Source organism: Globicephala melas, chromosome 6 (assembly GCF_963455315.2).
Source record: "Globicephala melas chromosome 6, mGloMel1.2, whole genome shotgun sequence".
Lineage (NCBI taxonomy): Eukaryota > Metazoa > Chordata > Mammalia > Artiodactyla > Delphinidae > Globicephala > Globicephala melas.
In genome coordinates, this window is record NC_083319.1 from 89,422,392 (window position 1) to 89,443,825 (window position 21,434).

General features: G+C 46.3%; 1 protein-coding gene across 8 annotated transcripts in view; it reads right to left on the minus strand.

Annotated features, from left to right (window-relative positions):
- Positions 1–17,342: 17,342 nt before the first annotated feature.
- WNK2 (WNK lysine deficient protein kinase 2) overlaps positions 17,343–21,434 on the minus strand; it is a 155,764-nt gene continuing 151,672 nt past the window's right edge. For 6 of the 8 annotated variants that reach the window (XM_060301163.1, XM_060301166.1, XM_030847254.2 and 3 more), the window contains one exon: positions 18,652–20,513. In XM_060301163.1, coding sequence (XP_060157146.1) covers positions 20,178–20,513 — 336 coding nt within the window. In that variant the 3' untranslated portion in view covers positions 18,652–20,177. Of the gene's footprint in view, positions 17,547–18,651; positions 20,514–21,434 lie in introns of those variants that run through there. The other 2 variants (XM_030847255.2, XM_030847252.2) reach the window with 1 other exon arrangement.

Consider the following 21,434-nt stretch of genomic DNA (forward strand, 5'->3'; position numbering starts at 1 on the left):
CCCAGTAGTCCAAATATGCTAATAAAACCACATTTCACTACCAAAAAAGTGGACATATCTATTTTAATAGCTGTGTTTATTTTAATACAAATTAGACAAACAACAATTATAACAAAAAATTATGTTCTATACTGTATCCTACTAATACCACTTAGAACAAGGTTATGTTGAGAAAAATGAGCTGGTTTAAAGAAAATAGGAATTCATATCTCTTAGACACAACAAAACATTGTGAGAGAGGTACTGAATAACTAATGTTTGGGAAATTCGACTTAATCCATGCATGATTTAAAACATTTCCCTTTATTCCCCTGTTCCCTCCTCCAACTGGTGCCCCTTCAAACCTGCGCACAACTCCACACAGGATGGCTGGAGCCAGAATTCTCCTCAAACTGTCAGGGAGGGCTGATTAGACAAAGTCTGAATTCCGTTCAAGGGGTGGGGGAAAGGAGGTGAACACACTTAAGATGAAACCTAATAAGTTGTGTTCTCAGATAAATAACAATAATTTGTTTTAAGACTCCTATAGAACCGCAAGTTCCAATAGAACTTCCAGTGATGATATAAATGCCCTGGGTTGTCCCAGATGGTGGCCACCAGTCACATGTGGCTTTTGAGCACTTGAAGTGTGGCTAGTGTGATGAGGATCTGAATTTTTAATATTATTGCATTTCAATTAATTTAAATGCAAATAGCCACGTGTGGCTCCTGACTTCCATTTTGGAGAGGGAGCTCTCGGTGGCCTGCTGGTTGCTCCTGGATACTGAAAGCAAATACTCCTCAGTGGCAGGGGCCTTATAGTGTTAAGTTAGGCAGTGGTAGGGAAGCAATGGGTTTAAACCAAAGTGCGCTTTGTTTTGTAGAAACTATTAAATGGCAGAATGTTCCAAACACCTGATGATCCGAAAAGGTTACAGTACATTCCAAGTCAACAAGATACCATAGTGTGAGCAAACAACCAACCACCTGCTTGCTTGCAGTTTTTGGCAACCTAGAGTAACCTTTGCCTCATTACAATACTTACGGCTGATCAGTCTGCCCTTTCATGAATATGCATACCCCCAGGCTTAACCCTGCCCCACCCTCCGCCCCGTCCAACCACATGGGGAGACAGTGCTTTGAGAGCTATCTCCCTGCCTCCCTACTTGTCACAATTAATAACTGCTTCTGCTTTAATCAAAAGCACTTGTGTGTTCATTGGCCGTGCACCCCAAGCAATGGACACATGGCGTCTGCTAACAACAGCTAGGTCAGATCTAACTATTTGTGTGCTTTATAGCAACAAAATGATCCGTCATTGATTAATAGATACACGCTACTATACATAAAATAAACAACAAGGATTTACTGTATAGCACAGGGAACTCTATTAAATATCTTGTAATAATCTATAATGGAAAAGAATCTGAAAAAAATATATACATATATAACTGACTCACTTTGCTGTGCACCTGAAACTAACACAATATTGTAAATCAACTGTACTTAATAAAAATAATAATAAAAAATTTAAAAAATGACCCATCGTTTCTTGGGGGTAAAACCCTGGTCTTGGAGCCAGGAGTCCCTGAGTTTTTTGTTCTCCATCAACCAATAACTTTATATCTATTCCAGGAAGTAACACTCTCTCTCTCCTCCCTCTGCCTCTGTCTCCCTCTGTCTCCCCTTCGCTCATAAAAGAAAACTCCCCTCCTCAACATCAGCTCAGCCCTGTTTCCTGACTAAACTCTGCTTTGTGCCTCTCTTAGGACTATTTTTATTCTCATTTATTTCTTTGTGGTTATGTTGGTTTATTATTCACTAAAATAATTAATGATTAAAGGGTCAGAGTTTATTTTTGAAAGACTTACTCTCTCAAGGCAGAAATTTAGATCTGTGCCCTTTCTGTGAAATTTTTGGAATTACTTTTTCTAAATCTAGAGAATATTTGATGGCACCCAGTGTTCTCTTTCTTGGTCACATAAATACACACATATCATCATCATATCCTCTGGCAGTTTTCATTACTTATAATTAACCAGCAACTTTTTTCTTGTTAGGTCAGAATTAGGTCTAAGGTCATAGAAAGATATATTATGCTGTTAACTATAAAAGCTTACAAAATAATAGATGTATTTATACATAGAATCCTAATATTTTGGTTAGTGTGTGTGTATGTCTGGAAGAAAATTCACCAATATGATGAACTGTGTATCTTTTGGAATAGAATCGTGAATAATTTTTTCTTCACTTTCTTCTTTTATTTAAATTTATGAAGTTATTTTAATATTCCAAGTTATATATTTCAATTTTTATTTCTAAAAGCTTCTAACTTTAGAAATGATTTGTTCTCAAATCTACAGTTTTTATTTTTCATCTCTTTGTATTTCACAAATGAACACACTTCTCTATCTCTTAGCTACACATATCTTTTTAAAATCTTCATCTTACTCTAGTAACTCAATTTCCTCTGATGTAAGTTCTTGTGATGTTTCTCCCTCTCTCTCTTTCTCTCTCTCCCTGCCTCTCTCTCTCTTTCCCCAATGCTGACCAAGGTAGGCATTCCTTGCTTCACCCTTAGGAAACAGGAGGTGGGAAGGGGGTCATCCTGCTGGGTGGCTCCTGTGGTCCCTCTATACTACCTGAGCCCCAGGCCCCTCTGCTTCAAAGCACTGGTGACTTTGGTATTGATCCCACCTTTCGCAGTGTCCTTCAGAGACTCCGAGTCTCCTCTCCATCTTTCGTGGCTCCTCACAACCTACTGTCTCCATGCTCGCTTCTCTTCTGAATTTGACCTTCATTATTACACTGTATACTTTTGCATGAATTTGGCGGTGGGTGGGGGAACTGCAGCATGTGCTCAGCCTGCTATCTTGAAACAATTTTGTAATGAACAAAGTTAATACTTTTTACAGAAAAAGTTTCGTGACTATGTTCCTTTTGTTGGCCTTCTGAGGGATGGAAGCCAGGTAGGTCAGAATTATTCAGGTGTTGGCATTTGGCCCAATGAGATTCCACAGAAGCCCTTGGTCACTGCATGCTGCCTGTATAGGACTTAGAAAGGCACACCCATGCCTGGCCATCCTCCACAGCACTGTCCCTGCTGGGCCGGACCTGTTGGTGAGTAGCTGACCTTGCTCTGCTCCACAGCCAAGTCTGTGCGAACCCAAAGGGAACACCTTTCCCTTTGAAAGCTAGGTTCTAAAAGGGAACGTCATGGGGTCAGGAAGCCACAGTGCTTGCCAAGCAGTCTTTGCAGGCTCGGTCGGTGGCTGCCATGCTGCTGTCCCTGCCATCTCTCTGGGTTCAACAACAGAAGCAGAACCCATCAGCTAGCCACCTGGATTCCCAGTTCCACTCTCTGGGATTCTGGTTATCTTCTGGACCTCAGGGCTCGTCAGTGTCTTAATTGATGTTTATGGATCACTTGGGAAATCTTTAATGAAAAGCTTTGAGAAGTAAACAGCGTTCTCAGTTTAACGTAATACAGCAGACTATTGTGGAGAAAGCTTATTTAAATTCGTCACCCAGGATTTAATATCTCAAATGCAGTCATTTGGAGATGCACAGAACTGGCCCCAGAAGTCCAGTTAGCCCAGCACCTAAGGGGCCAAGCAGGGCTGAGGAGCCGGGAGCCCATCTGCCCACCCACCTAGAGGGTTGGCTTGCCTGCGCACCTGAGCACTCTTGCCCAGTCATGCTGACCAGCTGGGATGGGGGCAGCTCACTTCACCCCTGACCAGGCCATTGGACAACTCCATCCCAGCCCTTCAGCCCTGTCTGCAAGTCTTGAACCTGGCAAAAAAAAAAAAAAAAAACAACCCAGCAAGTGAACGGGGTGTTGTTATTCAAGCAGTAGCAAGGGGAGGAGATAGGTTACGGGTGGTTGATCACAGGTGATTCGTTTACATGTAGGTGATGGACACGTGGCTAACTTACAGGGGGTGATTTACAGGTGAGTGACTTAATGATTGACTCACGGGTAATTGATGTACAGGTGGGTGATTTAATGATTGACTCACGGGTAATTGATGTACAGGTGGGTGATTTACAAGCGAATGGTTTGCACTCTGCAGAAGCCTCAGTCAGCCCAAATCACAGGAAACGGTGTTCTCTGCATCTAGCTGGTTTCACGGGACAAAGCACTCACATCTCTGCTAATCAACCATGAGAGGAGGAAGGTGTTGCAGGAGGGGTGGAAGGGTGGGGGGGAGGCGGGGCTGTGTCTGTTCTGAGAGGAGAAAGGAACCTCCTTGTCAGCAGCTTCAGCCAGAAAGGGAATGGCTTTGTCCCAGGGGCACAGGTGTCACCATGAGTCTCATGGTCACAGACAGCAAGCCTCACCTGTCACGTGGAGGAGGGTGGGACATAGTAAGGGGCAGAATTTATAAAGATCACTGTTTTCTGGTAGCACAGGGCTCAGATAAGTGTCCACACGGTCAAACCTAAAAATTGTAGACTGGAGGCTCCGGGGCCTCATTTTTGCTCTGCTTTTTGGCCTTGTTGGTTTGGATGAGTCCCCATATTTACAAATCAGATTTTGTATCAAAATCCATGGCCTGTTTAATTTTGGCCCTGGGCCCACCCGTGGGTACTCTGTGCCAGGCCTCCCTTGGCCCAGCTGCCCCAGCCACCTGGTGCTGGTCCTGGAGGCAGGGCAGCCACTTCCTCCCTCAGTCTCCTTCAAGATAAAGCTCCGGCTTCACGCCCATGTACGAAGTGCAGCTAGGTGCTGGGACCCAACAGGTGCCCCCGTCCACATGCAACACGAGGGCCCCCAGGCCTGAGGTCAGAAGCCTTATTGCAGAATCACATGAGCCCATCTTGGGTGGTTCCAGGTGCACCTCCCGGGGCCAGCGCTGAGGATGCTGGGGGACAGGCAGAGCTCCGCACCCACAGTCCTCTCCTGACCATGGCAGCAACCCCACTCAGCCCAGGTGGCTCCCATTTCCGGTAAAGACAAAACACAAAAGAACCTCTCCAAAGCTGTGTTCTATAGCACATGACACAATAGAACAGGGGCATGGGAGCGAGGGTGCTCCTGACTCATTTTCCCCTCCTATAAAACAAGCAGGTTGGCCAAGAATCCAACCCTTACAAGGTTGGAGGTGCCATCAGCACTGACATTCTGGGTGTTTAAAAGCCAGTCCCAACTCTCAGGTTTTACTAAGACTTCACATTGAGGGTCGGGGCCTGCTTTGAAGGACAGCTCTGTTGCACTGAGCACAAACACGTACTTTTCTTCTGATGTCTACTGACCACATAACTGCACAGGAAGAGCAAGGGCCTGTGAGAACAAGACAATTACAGGCCCATTCCTCTTTTTGTTTGTTTTTTTTTTTTTTGAGCTCAGCCACTGAGAAGTTTTAAAATACTCTGTTTTAAAAACTCTGCAGTTATTTTCAGAGTCCTCCAAACACCGCTGGAAATAAATGATGTCAGAAAGAGAGAGTATTTTATTTACAGCTCTAGTGAGACCCTAAAAACAGACCCCACTCTCCCTGCGCAGGCTCCCCACCCCTCAGGAGAGTTGGGAGCATGGCCTTCCATCTGCCCTCACTCCTAGCCCCACCAAGCTGGGGGACAGGAGAAGTGTGCACACCAGTTATGATATGATAGGTTACGCATCACATAAAGGGAACAAAGACTTCTTGATTTTCCCATGTGGGGTAACAGCTGTTTCTCTCAAAGGCCAAGGAAGGCAAGCAAGAGGACTCCATGAATTTCTCTTCTGAAGGTTCATTAGGGGGCAGGCCAGGCTGGCTTCTGCAGTGAGCACAGCACCTTCTCTGTTGAGGCCATACAGCCGGGCCTGTGGTCCAAGGCAGCCTGCAAACAGGTGTGGTGTGACTTGAACAAAGTCTTGTATTGTTTGGGGGGAAATATTCAAGTATCTGCTAACTGGAGAGTGTAATATAGTGATGAGCCCCTTGGACCCATGGCCAACTCTACAATGACCAGCTAATGTCTCATTTTACCATGTGTTATAGGCTGAACTGTGTCCCCCACAAAATTCATATGCTGACATTCTAACCCCCAGGACCTTAGAATGTGACTATTTTTAGAGATGGAGTCTTTAATAAGGTGATTAAGGTAAAATGGTGTCTTTTTATGGATGGACCTTAATCCAATATGACTGACGTCATTATAAGAAGACATTAGGACACAACAAACACAGACAGGTGACCATGTGAGGACACAGGGAGAAGATGGCCATCTACAAGCCAAGGAGAGAGGCCTCAGGAGAAACCAGCCTTGCCTACACCTTGATCTCAGACTTCCAGACTCCAGAACTGTGAGGAAATAAGTTCTTGTTCTTTGAGCCACATCATCTGCAGTATTTGTAAGGGCAGCCCAAGCTGACTAGTACACTATCTCTACACTCACCCCCTGCCCTTGCCCTGGGTGATTTTGAAGCAAATCCCACATATGGTGATTTGTTCTGGCACACAGTTTTGGGTTTTTTTTAAGGAATACAATTTATTTCCAATTATATCAATATAAAACTGAGGTTTTTGGCTCCACTTAGAAAAGCAGTCCTGGCCACACAAAGGATTCTGGTGGAGTGCTGGTTGGAGCTGGAGCCCTGCATGTTCATGGACTCAAGAGGAGGTGCCTGCGGAGGACAGGATGGCTGCCTCCCTTCTCCCCTCTGGGTGATTGTGGCGTCCCAGGATTTGTCAATTCCCTTCGCCAAGCTGACCAGATGAGTAGGAAAAGAACGTTGGATACAGAGGCTCCTGGCCAGCCCTTACTTCACATTTGCCCCATTCAAACCATGTGCCCTGCATGGCCAGCACAGTTTCTCTTGCCAATAGCACTGACCTGCTGGGGAATGGTGTGCCCCTACTAGAGCCTGGGGAGATACCAGAGTCCTGAAACCAGAGGCAATGCAGTCTTACTCTGACCTGCTATGACCCAAGCCAGTGGTCCAGATGGTGGGCAAAATGGTGCAATTTGCTGGAAGATGTATGTGAGATAGAAGCTTCAAAAACTTGACTCTGTCATAGACCAAGAAATGGGGAAGGCCTTGCAGCAGGGTGTCAGTGTTGAAATCTCTAGCCCATCACTTACCAGTCGGGTGTTGAGGCGTCTGAGGTGCCACGCCTGAGTCTGCCCCGTGTAATGGAGACTGAGAGAGGTAATCCGAGCACAGCCCGGGAAAAGCCATCTCCCAGCACGTGGCAGTCTCTATCACCCCCACCCCTCTGCCTACCACAGCCGGGCCACAATCCCCTTCCTGGCCTCTGACCTCTGAACAGCGCAGGAGCAGCCCCTGCTGAGGACTAGAGCTCTGCAAGCTGCATTCCCGAGGCGCCAGCAGCCTCCCTGACCTCAGCCCTGCTGGCCAGCTCCAGGTTGGCTTCTCCTTGTGGCAGCCTGTGGGGCCTGTCCTTTCTCCAGCTCCTTGTGGACCATGCTCGTTCCCCAACCACCAACACATTCATTCACCAGCTAAGAGCCACTGAGAACTCCTGAGGGCCCAAGAAGTAAACAGAGCAGGCCCGTTGTGGTGGAACATGCATTCTACTCTGGAAAGACAGGAAATCAGGAAAGAAACAAAACAATGCAGAGTAACTAATGATCAGAATAGCTAACGCTCAAGGTGACAAAGACAACAGAGGCACAAGCCAGGTGGGACTCAAGCCAGAGTAAGGATCTGGGCTGCATGGGAAGGCGTAGGTGGGCACTGAAGGGTAGCAGCTTACTGAGGTATAAATGACTACAACACACCATACATACTGAAAACGTAGAGTGTGATAAATTTTGACATGCATATACATTGGTGATATCTCCACTAATAGAGCAGAGTCATCGTTCACCTCCAGAAGTTTCCCTCTGCCTCTCTGCCATCTCCCAGCCCCTCCCTAGGCAACTACTGGTGGTCTTCCCATCACTATAAGTCAGCTTGCATTTTCTACGATTGTATATGAATGGAATCACATGGCAGTCTCCTCTCTTGTTGAGCTTCTTCACTCAGCATAACTTGTGATTTAGCTGTGTTGCTGGCCATCTTGGTGACTGATTCCTCCCTGTTGCTGAGCATCAAATGTAAAGATGGAGCACACACGTACTCCAGGCTGCAGAGGGACAGTCGGGTGTTCCAGTTCTTGGCTAGTCTAGGGAAAGCTGCTGTCAACATTTGTCAGTAAGTCTCTGTGAGGACTGCTTTCATTTCTCTTAGGTGAACACCCAGAAGTAGAATGGCTGGGTCATAGGGTAAATATACATTTAACTCTGTAAGAAGCTGCCAAAATGTTTCCCAAAGTACTCACACCATTTTGTATTCCCACCAGCAGTGTGAGAGTTCCAGTTCCTCCACATCCTCACCAGCACTTGGTGTGGTTGGTGTTTTAGCCATTTCACTGTGTGTAGTGGCATCTCACTGAGGTTTTAATCTATATTTTTGTAAGGACTAATGATATTGAGAGTTTTTCATGTGCTTGTTTGCCATCCATAGCTTTTCTTTGGTGACGTATCTCTTTAGATCACTTGCTCGTTTAAAAAAATTGGTTCATGTTACTATCGCATTTTTAGAATTCTTTATGTCTGGATACAAGTTCTTTATTAGGTATCAGTTATGGTTTGTCTTCTCATTCTCTCAAGAGTGCCTTTTGAAGTTTTTAATTTTAGTGAATTCCAATTCATCAGTTTTTAAAAATGTTTTGTGCTTTTGGTGTTATATTTAATAAATCTTTGCATAGCTCAAGGTCATAAAGATCTTTTTAAATTTTTTCCAAAAAGTTTTACACTTAACACGTTTTATATTCGGGACTATAATCCATTTTAATTTGATTTTTGTATATGGTGAATATGGATGAAAGTTTTATTTTATTTTTATTTATTTATTTATTGCGGTACGTGGGCCTCTCACCGTTGTGGCCTCTCCCGTTGCGGAGTACAGGCTCCAGACGCGCAGGCTCAGCGGCCATGGCTCACGGGCCCAGCCGCTCCGCGGCATGTGGGATCTTCCCGGACCGGGGCACGAACCCGTGTCCTCTGCATCGGCAGGCGGACTCTCAACCACTGCACCACCAGGGAAGCCCCCAAAAGTTTTATGTTTTTACACATGAATATCCAACTGTTCCAGCACCATTTGTTGAAAAGATTATCCTTTCTTCACTGATTTGCCTTTGTGATTTTGTTGAAAATCAGGTGCTCATATATGTGTAGGTCTGTTTCTGAGCTCCTTATTTTTGTTCCATTTATTTATTATTCTATCTTGATGCCATTAGCACACAATCTTGGTCGCTGTTGCTTCATATGTTTTAAAATCAGGTAGTGTTAACCTTCCAACTTTGTTCTTTTTCACAGTTGCTTTGGCTGTTCTAGGTCCTTTGTGTGTGTTCCCACATGAATTTTAGAACCAGTTTTTCATATCTACCCCCCAAAAAACCTCCTGGGAGTTTGGTTGGAATTGCATTGAATCTGTAGATCAATTTGGAGAACTGACATTTTAACAACATTGGGTCTTTCAACCCATGTCTCTCCATTTATTAGTCTTCTTTGATTTCTCTCAGCTTAATACAGGTTATATAGGTCTTTCACACCTTTTATCAGATTTATTCCTAAGTATTTCATAGTTTTTGGTAGTATCATAACTGTTAACGTTGTATTAATTGTTGAAAGTTGAACCATCCAAGAATTCTTGAGACGAATCCTACTTACTTAGTCAAAAAAGATTATCCTTTTCATATATTGTTGCATTCCATTTGCTAATATTTTGTTTAGAATTTTTGTATTTTTGTTCATGAGGGATATTTGTCTCTAGGTTTTGTGGGGTTTTTTAATATCTTTGGCATAGGATAAGGGCATCAGAATTATTTGGAACAGTTTGTATAGAACTGGCATTATTTCTCTCTTATCTAGAGGAATTCACCAGTGAAGCCATCTGCACCTGGAGTTTTGTTTCTGTGGGAAGGTTTTTAACTACAAAATAAATTTTTTCATATATACAGGGCTATTCAGCGTATCTATTTCTTCTTAAGTAAGCTTTGGTGAGAAGCTTTGGTGGTTTGTGTCTTTCAAGTAATTTGTCCATTTCATCTAAGTTATCAAATTTTTTGGTGTAAAGATGTTTGTAATAGCCCTTTAAATCCTTTTAATATCTATGGAACCAGAATTGATGTCATCTCTCTCATTTGTGATACTGGTATTTGTGTCTTCTTTTTTCAGTCTAGCTAGTGCTTTTTCAGGGTTTTAAAAAAAATTTTATTGGGGTATAATTGATTTACAATATTATGTTAGTTTCAGGTGTACAGAAAAGCTAGTCTGTTATACAAATACATATATCCACTATTTTTTAGATTCTTTCCCCAAATAGGCCATTACAGAGTATTCAGTAGAGTTCCCTGTGCTATGCAGTAGGTCCTTATTAGTTATCTATTTTATATATAGTAGTGTGTATGTGTCAATCCCAATCTTCCAATTTATCCCAATCCCCCTTACCCCCTGGTAAACATAAGTTTATTTTCTACATCTGTAACTCTATTTTGGTTTTGTAGATAAGTTCATTTGTACCCTTTTTTAGATTCCATGTATAAGCAATATCATATGACATTTATCTTTCTATGTCTGACTTACTTTACTCAATATGACAATCTGTAGGTGCATCCATGTTGCTGCAAATGGCATCATTTTGTTCTTTTTTATGGCTGGGTAATATTCCATTGTATATATGTACCACATCTTCTATTTTCAGTTTCTAAGGAAACTCCATTCTATTCTCCACAGTGGCTGTACCAGTTTGCATTCCCACCAACAGTGTAGGATGGTTCCCTTTTCCCCACACTCTCTACAGCATTTATTGTTTGTAGACTTTTTAATGATGGCCATTCTGACCAGTGTGAGGTGATACCTCACTGTAATTTTAATTTGCATTTCTCTAATAAGTAGTGATGTTGAGCATCTTTTCATGTTTTTTTAACCATCTGTATGTCTTCTCTGGAGAAATGTCTATTTAGATCTTCCACCCTTTTTTGTTTTGTTTTGTTTTTGTGGTACGCAGGCCTCTCACTGTTGTGGCCTCTCCTGCTGTGGAGCACAGGCTCTGGACGTGCAGGCTCAGCGGCCATGGCTCATGGGCCTAGCTGCTCAACGGCATGTGGGATCTTCCCGGACCGGGGCACGAACCCGTGTCCCCTGCATCAGCAGGTGGACTATCAACCACTGCGCCACCAGGGAAGCCCTCTCGTTTTATTTATGGTTTCCTTTGCTGTGCAAAAGCTTTTAAGTCCCATTTGTTTATTTTTCTTATTCTAGGAGGTGGATCAAAGAAGATCTTGCTGTGATTTATGTCAGAGTGTTCTCTCTAAAAGTTTTATATTATCCGGTCTTATATTTAGGTCTTTAATCCATTCTGAGTTTATTTTTGTGTATGGCGTTAGGGTGTGTTCTAATTTCATTTCTTTACATGTGCCTGTCCAGTTTTCCCAGCACTACTTATTGAAGAAACTGTCTTTTCTCTTGTATATTCTTGCCTCCTTTGTTGTAGATTAGCTGACCATAAGTACATGGGTTTATCTCTGGACTTTCTATCCTGTTCCATTGATCTATATTTCTGTTTTTGTGCCAGTACCATACTGTTTTGATGACTGTAGCTTTGTAGTATAGTCTGAAGTCAGGGAGCCTGATTCCTCCAGCTCCGTTTTTCTTTCTCAGGACTGCTTTGGCTATTCGGGGTCTTTTGTGTTTCCATACAAATTGTAAATTTTTTTGTTCTAATTCTGTGAAAAATGCCATTGGTAGTTTGACGGGGATTGCATTGAATCTGTAGATTGCTTTGGGTAGTATAGTCATTTTCACAATGTTGATTCTTCCAATCCAAGAACATGGTATATCTCTCCATCTGTTTGTGTCATCTTTTCTCTCTTTCATCAGTATCTTTTAGTTTTCCAAGTACAGGTCTTTTGCCTCCTTAGGTAGGTTTATTCCTAGGTATTTCATTATTTTTGATGCAATGGTGAATGGGATTGTTTCCTTAATCTCTTTCTGATCTTTTGTTGTTGGTGTATAGAAATGCAAGAGACTTCTGTGTAGGTTTTTCAGTTTTATTGAGTTTCTCATGTATTGGCTTCTGGTTACATTGATATTCTCTATTGTTTTCCTGTTTTCCTGATTTTTATTATTCATTTTCTTATGCTTACTTTGGATTTAATTTCTTTCTCTGCTAGTTTCTTAAGGTGGAAGATGAAGTCATTAATTTGGTCTTCTTTTCTAATGTAGGCTTAGTGCTATCAATTTCCTCCTAAGTATTGTTTTAGCAGTATCCCACCAATTTTCACGTGTTGTATTTTCATTTTTATTCAGTTTGTTTTCTAATTTCTCATTTGATTTCCTTTTTAATCCATAGGTTATTTAAAAGTGTGTTACCTCATTTGCAAATATTTGGGTGTTTTCCAGATATCTGTGTTTGACTTCTAATATAATTCCATTGTGGTTGGAGAATGTCATCTGTATGATTTGAATCCTTTAGAATTTATTATCACTCATCTTAATGGCCCAGAATCTGCCTTATTATGGACCACGTACACATAAAAAGAACGTGTGCTCTGCTGTGGGTGGAGTCTTAGAAATGTTAAGCCAAGCTGGTTGAGAGTGGTGCTCAAGTCTTATGTGTTCTTAGTGATTGTTGTGGTCATGTCATGGAAACAAGAGGGACCTTCACCCAAAATTTGGTTTGGATATTGAGACTGATGATGTGTGTGCACACACACACACACATTGCAAGAGGATAAAAAGGTTTGTTTCTCACATAGGAGGTTTTAAGATCCAAAACAGATTGAGTGAGTGGGGAAAGGAGACTGGCTGGGAAGGGAGACTGGCTTAGGGTTTTTATGGTGGTTAGGGAGTAGGGTCAAGATTCCACTTATAGCATGAATTTCCCATGGTGCCAAGCGATGGAGCACTAGGGCTTCTTATCAGCATGACAAGATATGCAGAGAAGAAGAGGGAGGGTGAGACTTAAAAGCTGTCAGCACTCAGACATCAAAAATGGAGTCAGGAGCTTCCCTGGTGGCGCAGTGGTTGAGAGTCCGCCTGCTGATGCAGGGGACACGGGTTCGTGCCCCGGTCCGGGAAGATCCCACATGCCTCGGAGCGGCTAGGCCTGTGAGCCATGGCCGCTGAGCCTGCGCGTCCGGAGCCTGTGCTCCGCAATGGGAGAGGCCACAACAGTGAGAGGCCCGCATAACGCAAAAAAAGAAAAAAAAAAAAAAAAATGGAGTCAGGCTCTATTACAATGGCTTTCTGTCTACATGCTCTGCCATTTATTCAAATAGCTGACTGTGATTGTGAATTTGTCTATTTCTCTTCTGTTTTCCTCCGCATTTCAAAGTTGTTATGAGGGGTAGAAACATTTAGAATTGTACCTTTTCTTGGTGAGTTGACCTGTTTTCATTATGAAATTATATCTTTGCCCTCATAATAAGCTTTGCTCTGAAACCTGCATTGTTTGATATTAATAGTCACTGTAGCTTCCTTTTGATTGATGTTAGGATGGTATATTTTGGTCCATCCTTTTACCCAAACCTATTTGTCTTTATATGTAAAGTATGTTTATTGTACACAACATAAAATTGGATTTTTTAATCAAATGTGACAATTTCTTCTACTCAAAGTGACCAGACCATTTATATACCATTACAAAACGTGGTTATTGATATAGTTAGGGTTAAGTCTATCATCTTGTAATTTGATTTTTATTTATCTTATCAGTCCTTTGTTCCCCCTTTTCTCTTTTCTGCAGTTCTGTCCATTTGAGTTCTAAACCAAGAGCTCTGTGGCCCTCAGCATTGGTGTGCTGACCAGCATTGTGCAGTTGGCCTGGTGTGTTCACCACTGGACATTGTCCCTCCAGTCCACGATGCTGATGCTTTAGGGTTGGGGAGGGGTTCCCTATCTCCCCCATGAGCTCATGTGGGGCTCAGCAAAAGGAGCAGTGGGTGTTTCCTTTCAGTTTTCTGCCACAAATATGTCTTGACCTCCTCTCCCTCCTTCTTTCTCTCCCTGTATATATACATTTGGTATTTACTTAATTTTAGTTTTAAAATGCGTGTGTGTGCAAATAGAGACAAGTATAGTTTCCATCTTACAAACAGATTGTGTACTAAAATTATTTAGTAAGCCATGTGTTATGGACTGAATGTTTGTGTCCCCCTCAAAGTTCATGTTGAAGCTCTAACCTCCAATGTGACTATATCTGGAGACAGGGCCTTTGTGGAAGTAATTAAGATTAAATAGGTTGTAAGGGTGGGGCCCTGGTATGATAGAATTCGTGTCCTTATAAGAAGAGGAAGAGAAAATAGAGCTCATTTGCTCTCTCTCCACATGCACACAAAGAAGAGATCATGTGGGCACACATCGAGATGACGGTGCCTACACACCAAGAAAAGAGGCCTCAGAATGAAACCTACTTGCCAGCACCTTGATCTTGGACTTCTGGCCTCCAGAACTGTGATAAATAAATATCTGTTGTTTAAGCCACCCAGCCTGTGGTATTCTGTTATTGCAGCCCAAGACACCATGTGTTTTATTTCCCAAAGAAAGGACATAACATCAAGGCTGAGCTCCCTGGCTAGAGTATGAAATTGTTTATGACTTGGAAATATAGTGCTAGAATAGCATAATCTGTTACTCAGAACCCTTGGGGATGCTTACTTTTGTTTCTCCAAGTTCTCCCGGGTCATGGAGAATCAACCAGCCCTTTAATAAAAGGCACATTTCAGATTTGAAGCTGTTCAACCTGAGTGGAGGCTCACATACCACAGCAGACACCAGAGAGTGGGCTGCGGGGAGCCCTCCAGGACAGAATGAGAATGAAAAGCAGAGCCTGCAGCTCACCACCGTGGCCCTGCAGGGGGAACTCAGGGCAAACCTGGACGATGCTGCTGTCCTGTCCTGGGAAGCCTGTGCTGGGCCTGGAAGCTGCTGTGCGGGAGGCACCAGGCACAAGGTGGGTCTTTTCCATTCCAGTAATCCTATAAGTAGCAACAAGCTACTGCAGACTTCTACTCACAGGGAGAGTTTTACTTTTGGCAACAATTCATTGTGCAGCAGCTGTGTTCATCGACAGCTGTTCTGGAAGGTGTGGGATACAGAAGACGTCCTTAAGGTCTGCCCTCAGGAGGCTTAAACCGAAGTATGACACATGAGACAGACACCCAAGATCTCCTATGGGGGTCTGGTGAGATGTTCCTGCCAGCCGCATGACAGAGCTCAGTGGAGGAGAGACTCCAAGGGTGTTGCAGGACTGTGAGCAGCTGGGGGCAGAGTTAGGGTGGGCGAATCATGTCCCAGCAGCCAAGTCTGAAGCTGAGGGACACGTCTGGCAGGTGTGGCCAACCACCGAAAGCCTCAGACTTCAACACAGGGGATTAAGGTTTACCTGGGGGCTTGAGAGAGCCACTGGGCATTTCTGAGCAGTGGATGAGGCTGGGCGTACAGGGCCCCAGAAGACCAATGTGCAGGATCCCCCCTGGGGTTGTAGCTTGACCATCAACATCACTGGCCTGTCCCTCTGCCTCAATACAGCAACAGAGCTGCTTCCAGAGGGCCATCCCCACTTGTAGGGAGGACCTGGCTGCTCCTGGAATCGGAGTGAGGCAGACTCTGCTACTTGGGGTCCCAGGCGGTAAGGTACCCACCAGCTCCTCCTCCAAAGATGTGCTGGGGGAAGTGGGTAAGTGCTCAGTGATGCTGTGGTGTGAACAGGTATTCAATCTGTCCAGGTGTTCCAACCCAATCTCTCCCCCTTGCCCCACCAGAAACACACCCCCTAGTAAAGGAATCTGACTGTTGCCTACTCAGAAATTCTGGAGGAAGCTTGGGCCCTCACAGGTGTTTGCATCCAGGGGCTGTTACGACTACCTGTGAGCCACTGCTGGGTTTCCAAACGTCAGCCATCTGCCTTCGCAATTTTTACCATTTGCTCATGTGCTTATACCTTTAGTTACTACCATCTTACCACCAATTTTTACCATTAGCACCTGCACTCTTACTTGCTTAAAATGATTTAAATAAATTTGCTGTCTGAAAAGGTAAGCTGTGCATTACTTCCATCAATAGAAAACCAGTAACAGGAGCCACAAACAGACAATGACAAAATGAACACAATGAAAATACACGATGTCATTACATCTGTAATGACAGATGTTAACAATGGCCTGTTCTACTTTATCACAGAGGAGAGCACACACCAGGGCATGTCCACTTGGCCCGGGCAGCAGCACCAAGAGCTGGCAAGGGATGAGGTGGGCAGCCCCCATATGCATCCCCAAACCTCACCCGCACACCCTCTGGGAAGCTGTGGGGAGGCAGGGAGGCTGCTCTGCTTTCATCAGCCAACTGGACAGGAGTTGAGTCTCAGGGGTTGGCATTTTGTGTGATGACCATAAATGACGTTTGGGGACGCCTACGACAACTGCAATGTTATACACAGCATCTGTGGGCTCCAGTGGTGACATAACCCCTACACCACATTCTTCACTGAAGGAAACACTAAACTGAAGTCAGAGATTAATTAACACAAAGATACAATTTTCTCATCTCAAGGTGTGGGACCCCCTCAATTCTACCCAAACCCCAGGCCCCAGTGTGAGCCCCCATTCCTGCTGGCCAAGCTGCAACTTTACTACTGCATGTTACCCTGTGAGGCCACTAGCAGGTTTCCTGTCTTTCACACTGTGCTTCAGACACCCTACCGCAGTGGTGGTGCAGCCCTGCAAGGGCCAGTGGGCCTATCCTGCCATCCACCGAAGCCAGGGGTCTGAGACCCGAGGCGGGCCCCTCCTAATGGTGCATGTGGATTCTGGAGGAAGGGCCATTTCAAGCCACTGTGGATGCCTGTCCTGTGCCTGGTGGATTGATGTGACAGAGTAAGGAAGCCCAAAGGGCAGCATAATGAATGGAGCTGTGTGCGCAAGGGTCCAAGTCTGTGCGAGCCAGGGAGCCGTCACCAGTGATGGGCATCACTGTTCAGCCTCCAAGGGTCTGATGCCTCCAGGGCTCTGCAATAGAATGGGGGCTGCCTTGGGTATGAAGGAGGAGAATGCCTGAAAACTGGGGCCAGGCCGCCTGAGATCCACAGCCTCAGCTGCTTCTCTAAGAGGTGGGACCTTATCACACGTCTGATCCATCCCAGCTGCTGTCTGGACACAAGGACCATGAGCTACCCAGTGTACTGTAAAGCACCATCTAAAGTGTTCATCACCACACTCAGGAATCCCTCAGCTAAGGATACTTACCCTCAGACCTGTCCCGCTGTGTGGTCCCAGGAGTTTCTCCAACACTCTCATTCACTTACCAACCATCTCAGGCCACCTGCCGGTCTGGGGACCACAAGAAAGGAGTTTGAAAAACCAACGTCCTGTTTCCCCCAAAATATTTTTTATTCTTGCTTACATTTGTGTTTCCAATTGTGAATAAAAAATGCTTAGAAAGTGGTTACAAAACATCGTGAACCGGACACGAGGTGTGGGCTCGCCTTCTCTGCATGAGATGACACGGGGCCTGGCGTCTGGGTCTGGGTCGGCCTGCCTGGGCTCAGTCGGGCTTCTCACTTTCAGAATCTAGAAAACAAAACCGCCACAGCTCATTACAGGCCTGACGCGGTCACACGAGGCCCTGGAAGTTGGAATGGCGACACCAGAGTGGTCACGCTCCTTGGAGGGCTGGGCTGCCGGACCATGACCCAGGCACTATGCATACATACCCCGGGCTGCCTCTGCCATCTGGCCACCTTCCACACTGAGCAACTGCCCAAACCAGGCAGGGTCTTGCAGGGCCCACTGCCCTGGAGAGCAAGGTACCTCTGGCTCCACGGGCACAGCAAGCAGAGTCTGCTTGCCGACCTGCCCGGCCTCTGCTCAGAGCTAGCGCTGAGGCGGAGCACTGCAGGTGGCCAGGGGCACAAAGCCTGACTGCATCTCGGTGGAAATGCAGGACCAACAGACCAGGGCTGCCACCCCAGCCGCGGGGAGCCGGAGGCACCACGACCCCCAGCTTGAGTACACGCAGAACACACGCAGGGGCACCAGCTGCTGACCATAAGGCCATCAGGGCCGGCGAGCCAGGAAAACATGCTGAATTCCACGGGGCCCTCCCCAAATCCGCACCAAGGCCCTGCACCTACAGGACAGCAGAGCCCCTCAGGTGACCCCAGGGCAGGTGGCCCAGCCCCCCACCCAGCTCTGTCCAAAGTGAGTCACACAAACCTGGCTTTCTGTGAGACAGCCAACATGGACAGGGGTCAGAGACACCATTTAGTTGGCCGTGAGACTCATGCCCTCCATGGGGCAGAGTCCACTGTACATCTACATGCAGTTCAAATTCAGAGTTTGAAAGCCGAGTGAACAAGCCAACCTAGGCCCGAAGCCACAGAGCTGGCATGGGGTTCCCGCCCAATAGCCCACTCTCGTCCTCTGAGCCATGTCGGCTCAGTGTCAATCACACCCGGCTCCTGCCAGGAAGAAAGTACCTGCCACTCAGCCCCCAGGCCCCTCATGGCCACCCCGGCCTCCTGGGCAAGGTGTTGACAGCAGGCATGGAGCTGAGAGTGAAACTGTCAGGACAGGGCAGTGCTGCCTGCCAGGGCTACCCACCCCATGCTCCCTTTGAGACTGGCTGTTCAGCTTTTACGTGGACAGAAGATAAGAAAAAGATGTTGTTCCACACTGTTTTCAAGCAAAAATGTTTATTTTTCTCCTTCAAATATACAATCTCTTGGGAAGTCTGTGCCACTGACCGTTCACATACAAGGGCAGGACTCCAAACCACATGTCTGGTACAGCAAGGGGAGCGGGAAGAGGGCAGCTTCCACCACCCTCAGGAACCAGGCGCACATAATTCTCAACCCAAGGACCAAGGGGCACATTACAGAGAACAGAAATCTCTTACTATAGTATCATGGCCTGGCAGAAGAGTCTGTATAATCACCTAGAAAATTCAATTCTAACTGAATTGATGGAATAATATATTTAAATCAAAATAATTCAGCCAGTCCCAGTAAAGTCCCAAAGTACAGCAGAACTATACAATTCACAGCTGGGCAGCCCAACCAGTGGCCTCCCAGTGGGAAATGGGAAACATCTTGGTCAGTGAGAAGCAGGGCCTTCAGCTCCCACCCTGGGCTGTTTGGTGCCTGTCTGGGATGAGCCCCACTGACATTTCCAGGAGAGGAACACTCCCACCCCTAGCAGGGCAACCTCAGTGCCTGGAGAAGTCTGGAGGCCAGAGGTGGGTGGAACAGCCTGTGAACACATGGCAAAGCTAGGCCCAAGTGGCCACAGGCCTCAGTGCAAATGACAGAAAAGGAAGGCAGGTCAGTAGGAGAGTTGGCAGGCCCCCAGAGCAGAAGGGGTCCACTGTCTCTGCAAAGCAGGCGGCCTGCCTGTGCTCCTGCACCAGACACACACTTGTACCTCCCCCACACTCACAGCAGCCCTGCGGGCTTTGGGTCATGAGGGCATGTCTGCTTACCTAGCGCTTTACAGCAGGTTCCACAGAGCCAAACACAGATGCTAACATTCCTGACTAAGAGACCAACTACCAGTAGCAATGCACTGCCCCAATAACCATGCATCCCTGGGCAGTTTGCTGGCAGTGCCCATGGCACTGCAGTTGAGGGAGTGTGTCCATCTGTTTGCTATCTATGACCATACAGCTGGAGAGACCTCGTTTTATGAGTACAAAGCAGAACTCTTCTAGCATTTGCAACTCTTCAATATTCAAGGTCACTAGTTCAATTTCTTTTAAAGCACGTACAACAGAAAAGTCAAGATCAGACTTTAGCTTCAGATTTTCAAACCATTCATGTCTCTGCAACTTAACAAGGGAAATAGAGATATCAATACACAAGCCAACTGTAAATGAAATACATCTTTTCTGATACATGATCTTTTAAAACATCTCTTTCCATCAGGGAATGGAAAAGCTGGAATTCAAGGCACTGTGCTTCTGCAGGGTGATTACAATGTTCTAACCATCAACTCAAGTACAGGAAGTGAGTGCAAAGACAGCAAGTGTGGACCATGGGAAACTAAGAGGGAACAAGGTCTGCAGCAATAAAGAAAGCAAGGACTGCCGCCCTGGCTGGGCACCCATGGGCAGGCGGGGCAGGACTTGGAGGCCAAACCACAACCTGACTCCTCTGGGCTATTCAGTTCAGTATGTTCCACTTGGCAAGTGGTGAGACAGAGGAGCTATGTGATCCGCAGCCTGGGGCCAGGCATGCTGACCATAGGTGGCCACAAGAACATGGGGAGTGCTGGCGTGCCTGTTGCACCCAAGCCTGGCCCCTCATCGAGGCTCCAGCTGCCTGCTTGGGCTGCCCAGGGCCCCCAGGACACTGGAGCTGGGATCAGGCTTCCATACTGGCCCAAAGGCAGTGCGTAGGGCGGGGCTGGGAGGCAGGAGAGAGCAGTACCTGGCATGGGCACAGGCTGGGCTGAAGCAGCTCCAGGAATGACCGCGGTGGGTAGAGGGCTGGGTGCCGGGGCCAGACATGGCATCCCCACTGCTGGTCGAGACGTGTTCATCTACAAGACAAGAAACGTGGCTTCAATCAGCTAGCCTCCCTCAGTGGCCTTGGGGGTCCCCACAGTTTCTCCATCCTCAGGAGAGGGTGGTCTCAGGACCTGACATGGGGCACCTTTAATGGCTGATGCCAGAGTGGAAGCACGCAGCTGGGAGGCAGCCACCGTCCCTCCCTCCTTCCACAGAGCTGCAGCCTGCCCACCTCTGGGCCACATGCCCCGACTGTCCACAGGCCAGAGTGGGCTTCAAAGCAGACCCCGCAGGACATGAACCCTGAAGTCGCACTAAGGGGACCACACACCCCAACCCAAGGCCTCCTGCTTGACTGGTCAGTGCCATTATGGCAGGACCAGAACAGCTGGGAGCTGTGCAGGGTTGTGTGCCCAGAGATCCGGAGTCAGTGGCAGGGCAGCCCTTCTGCTCTCTGCACCTCAGGTATAACCCCACAGGAGAAGCAGCACAAGGACTGGGAAATGAGCTGTGATAGCTGGTGAGGCCAGCACGGCCGTGATGCAGAAACCTGATGAGGCTACTGCAAGAAAACAGAGTAGGGCCCAACAGCCTTCAAACTGTCTAGACAAAATGTTGGCAGATCTAACCAAGCAACTATAAAAAAAGATAAAACATCAGAGCCAAGTGAGGTTTGCCCCAGGAATGCAATGATGTCCCAGTAGAAATCACTGCATCTCACCACAGTTACATCCCAAGGGAGAATTCCATGTGATGCTCCCCACAGATGCAGGGAGAGTGTCTGAGGAGTTCCACCCTGCTTCATGGAAAGCACAGCTGCTGAAGCTGGAGGGTGCCTCCTCCATCTGGAAGGGCCTCTGCAGAACCCACAGCCAACCCTGTGCCGACGGTGAAATGCCAAATGTACTTCACCCAAGGATCCCCCTGTCCCTGGCCAACACTGTGTGGAAAGT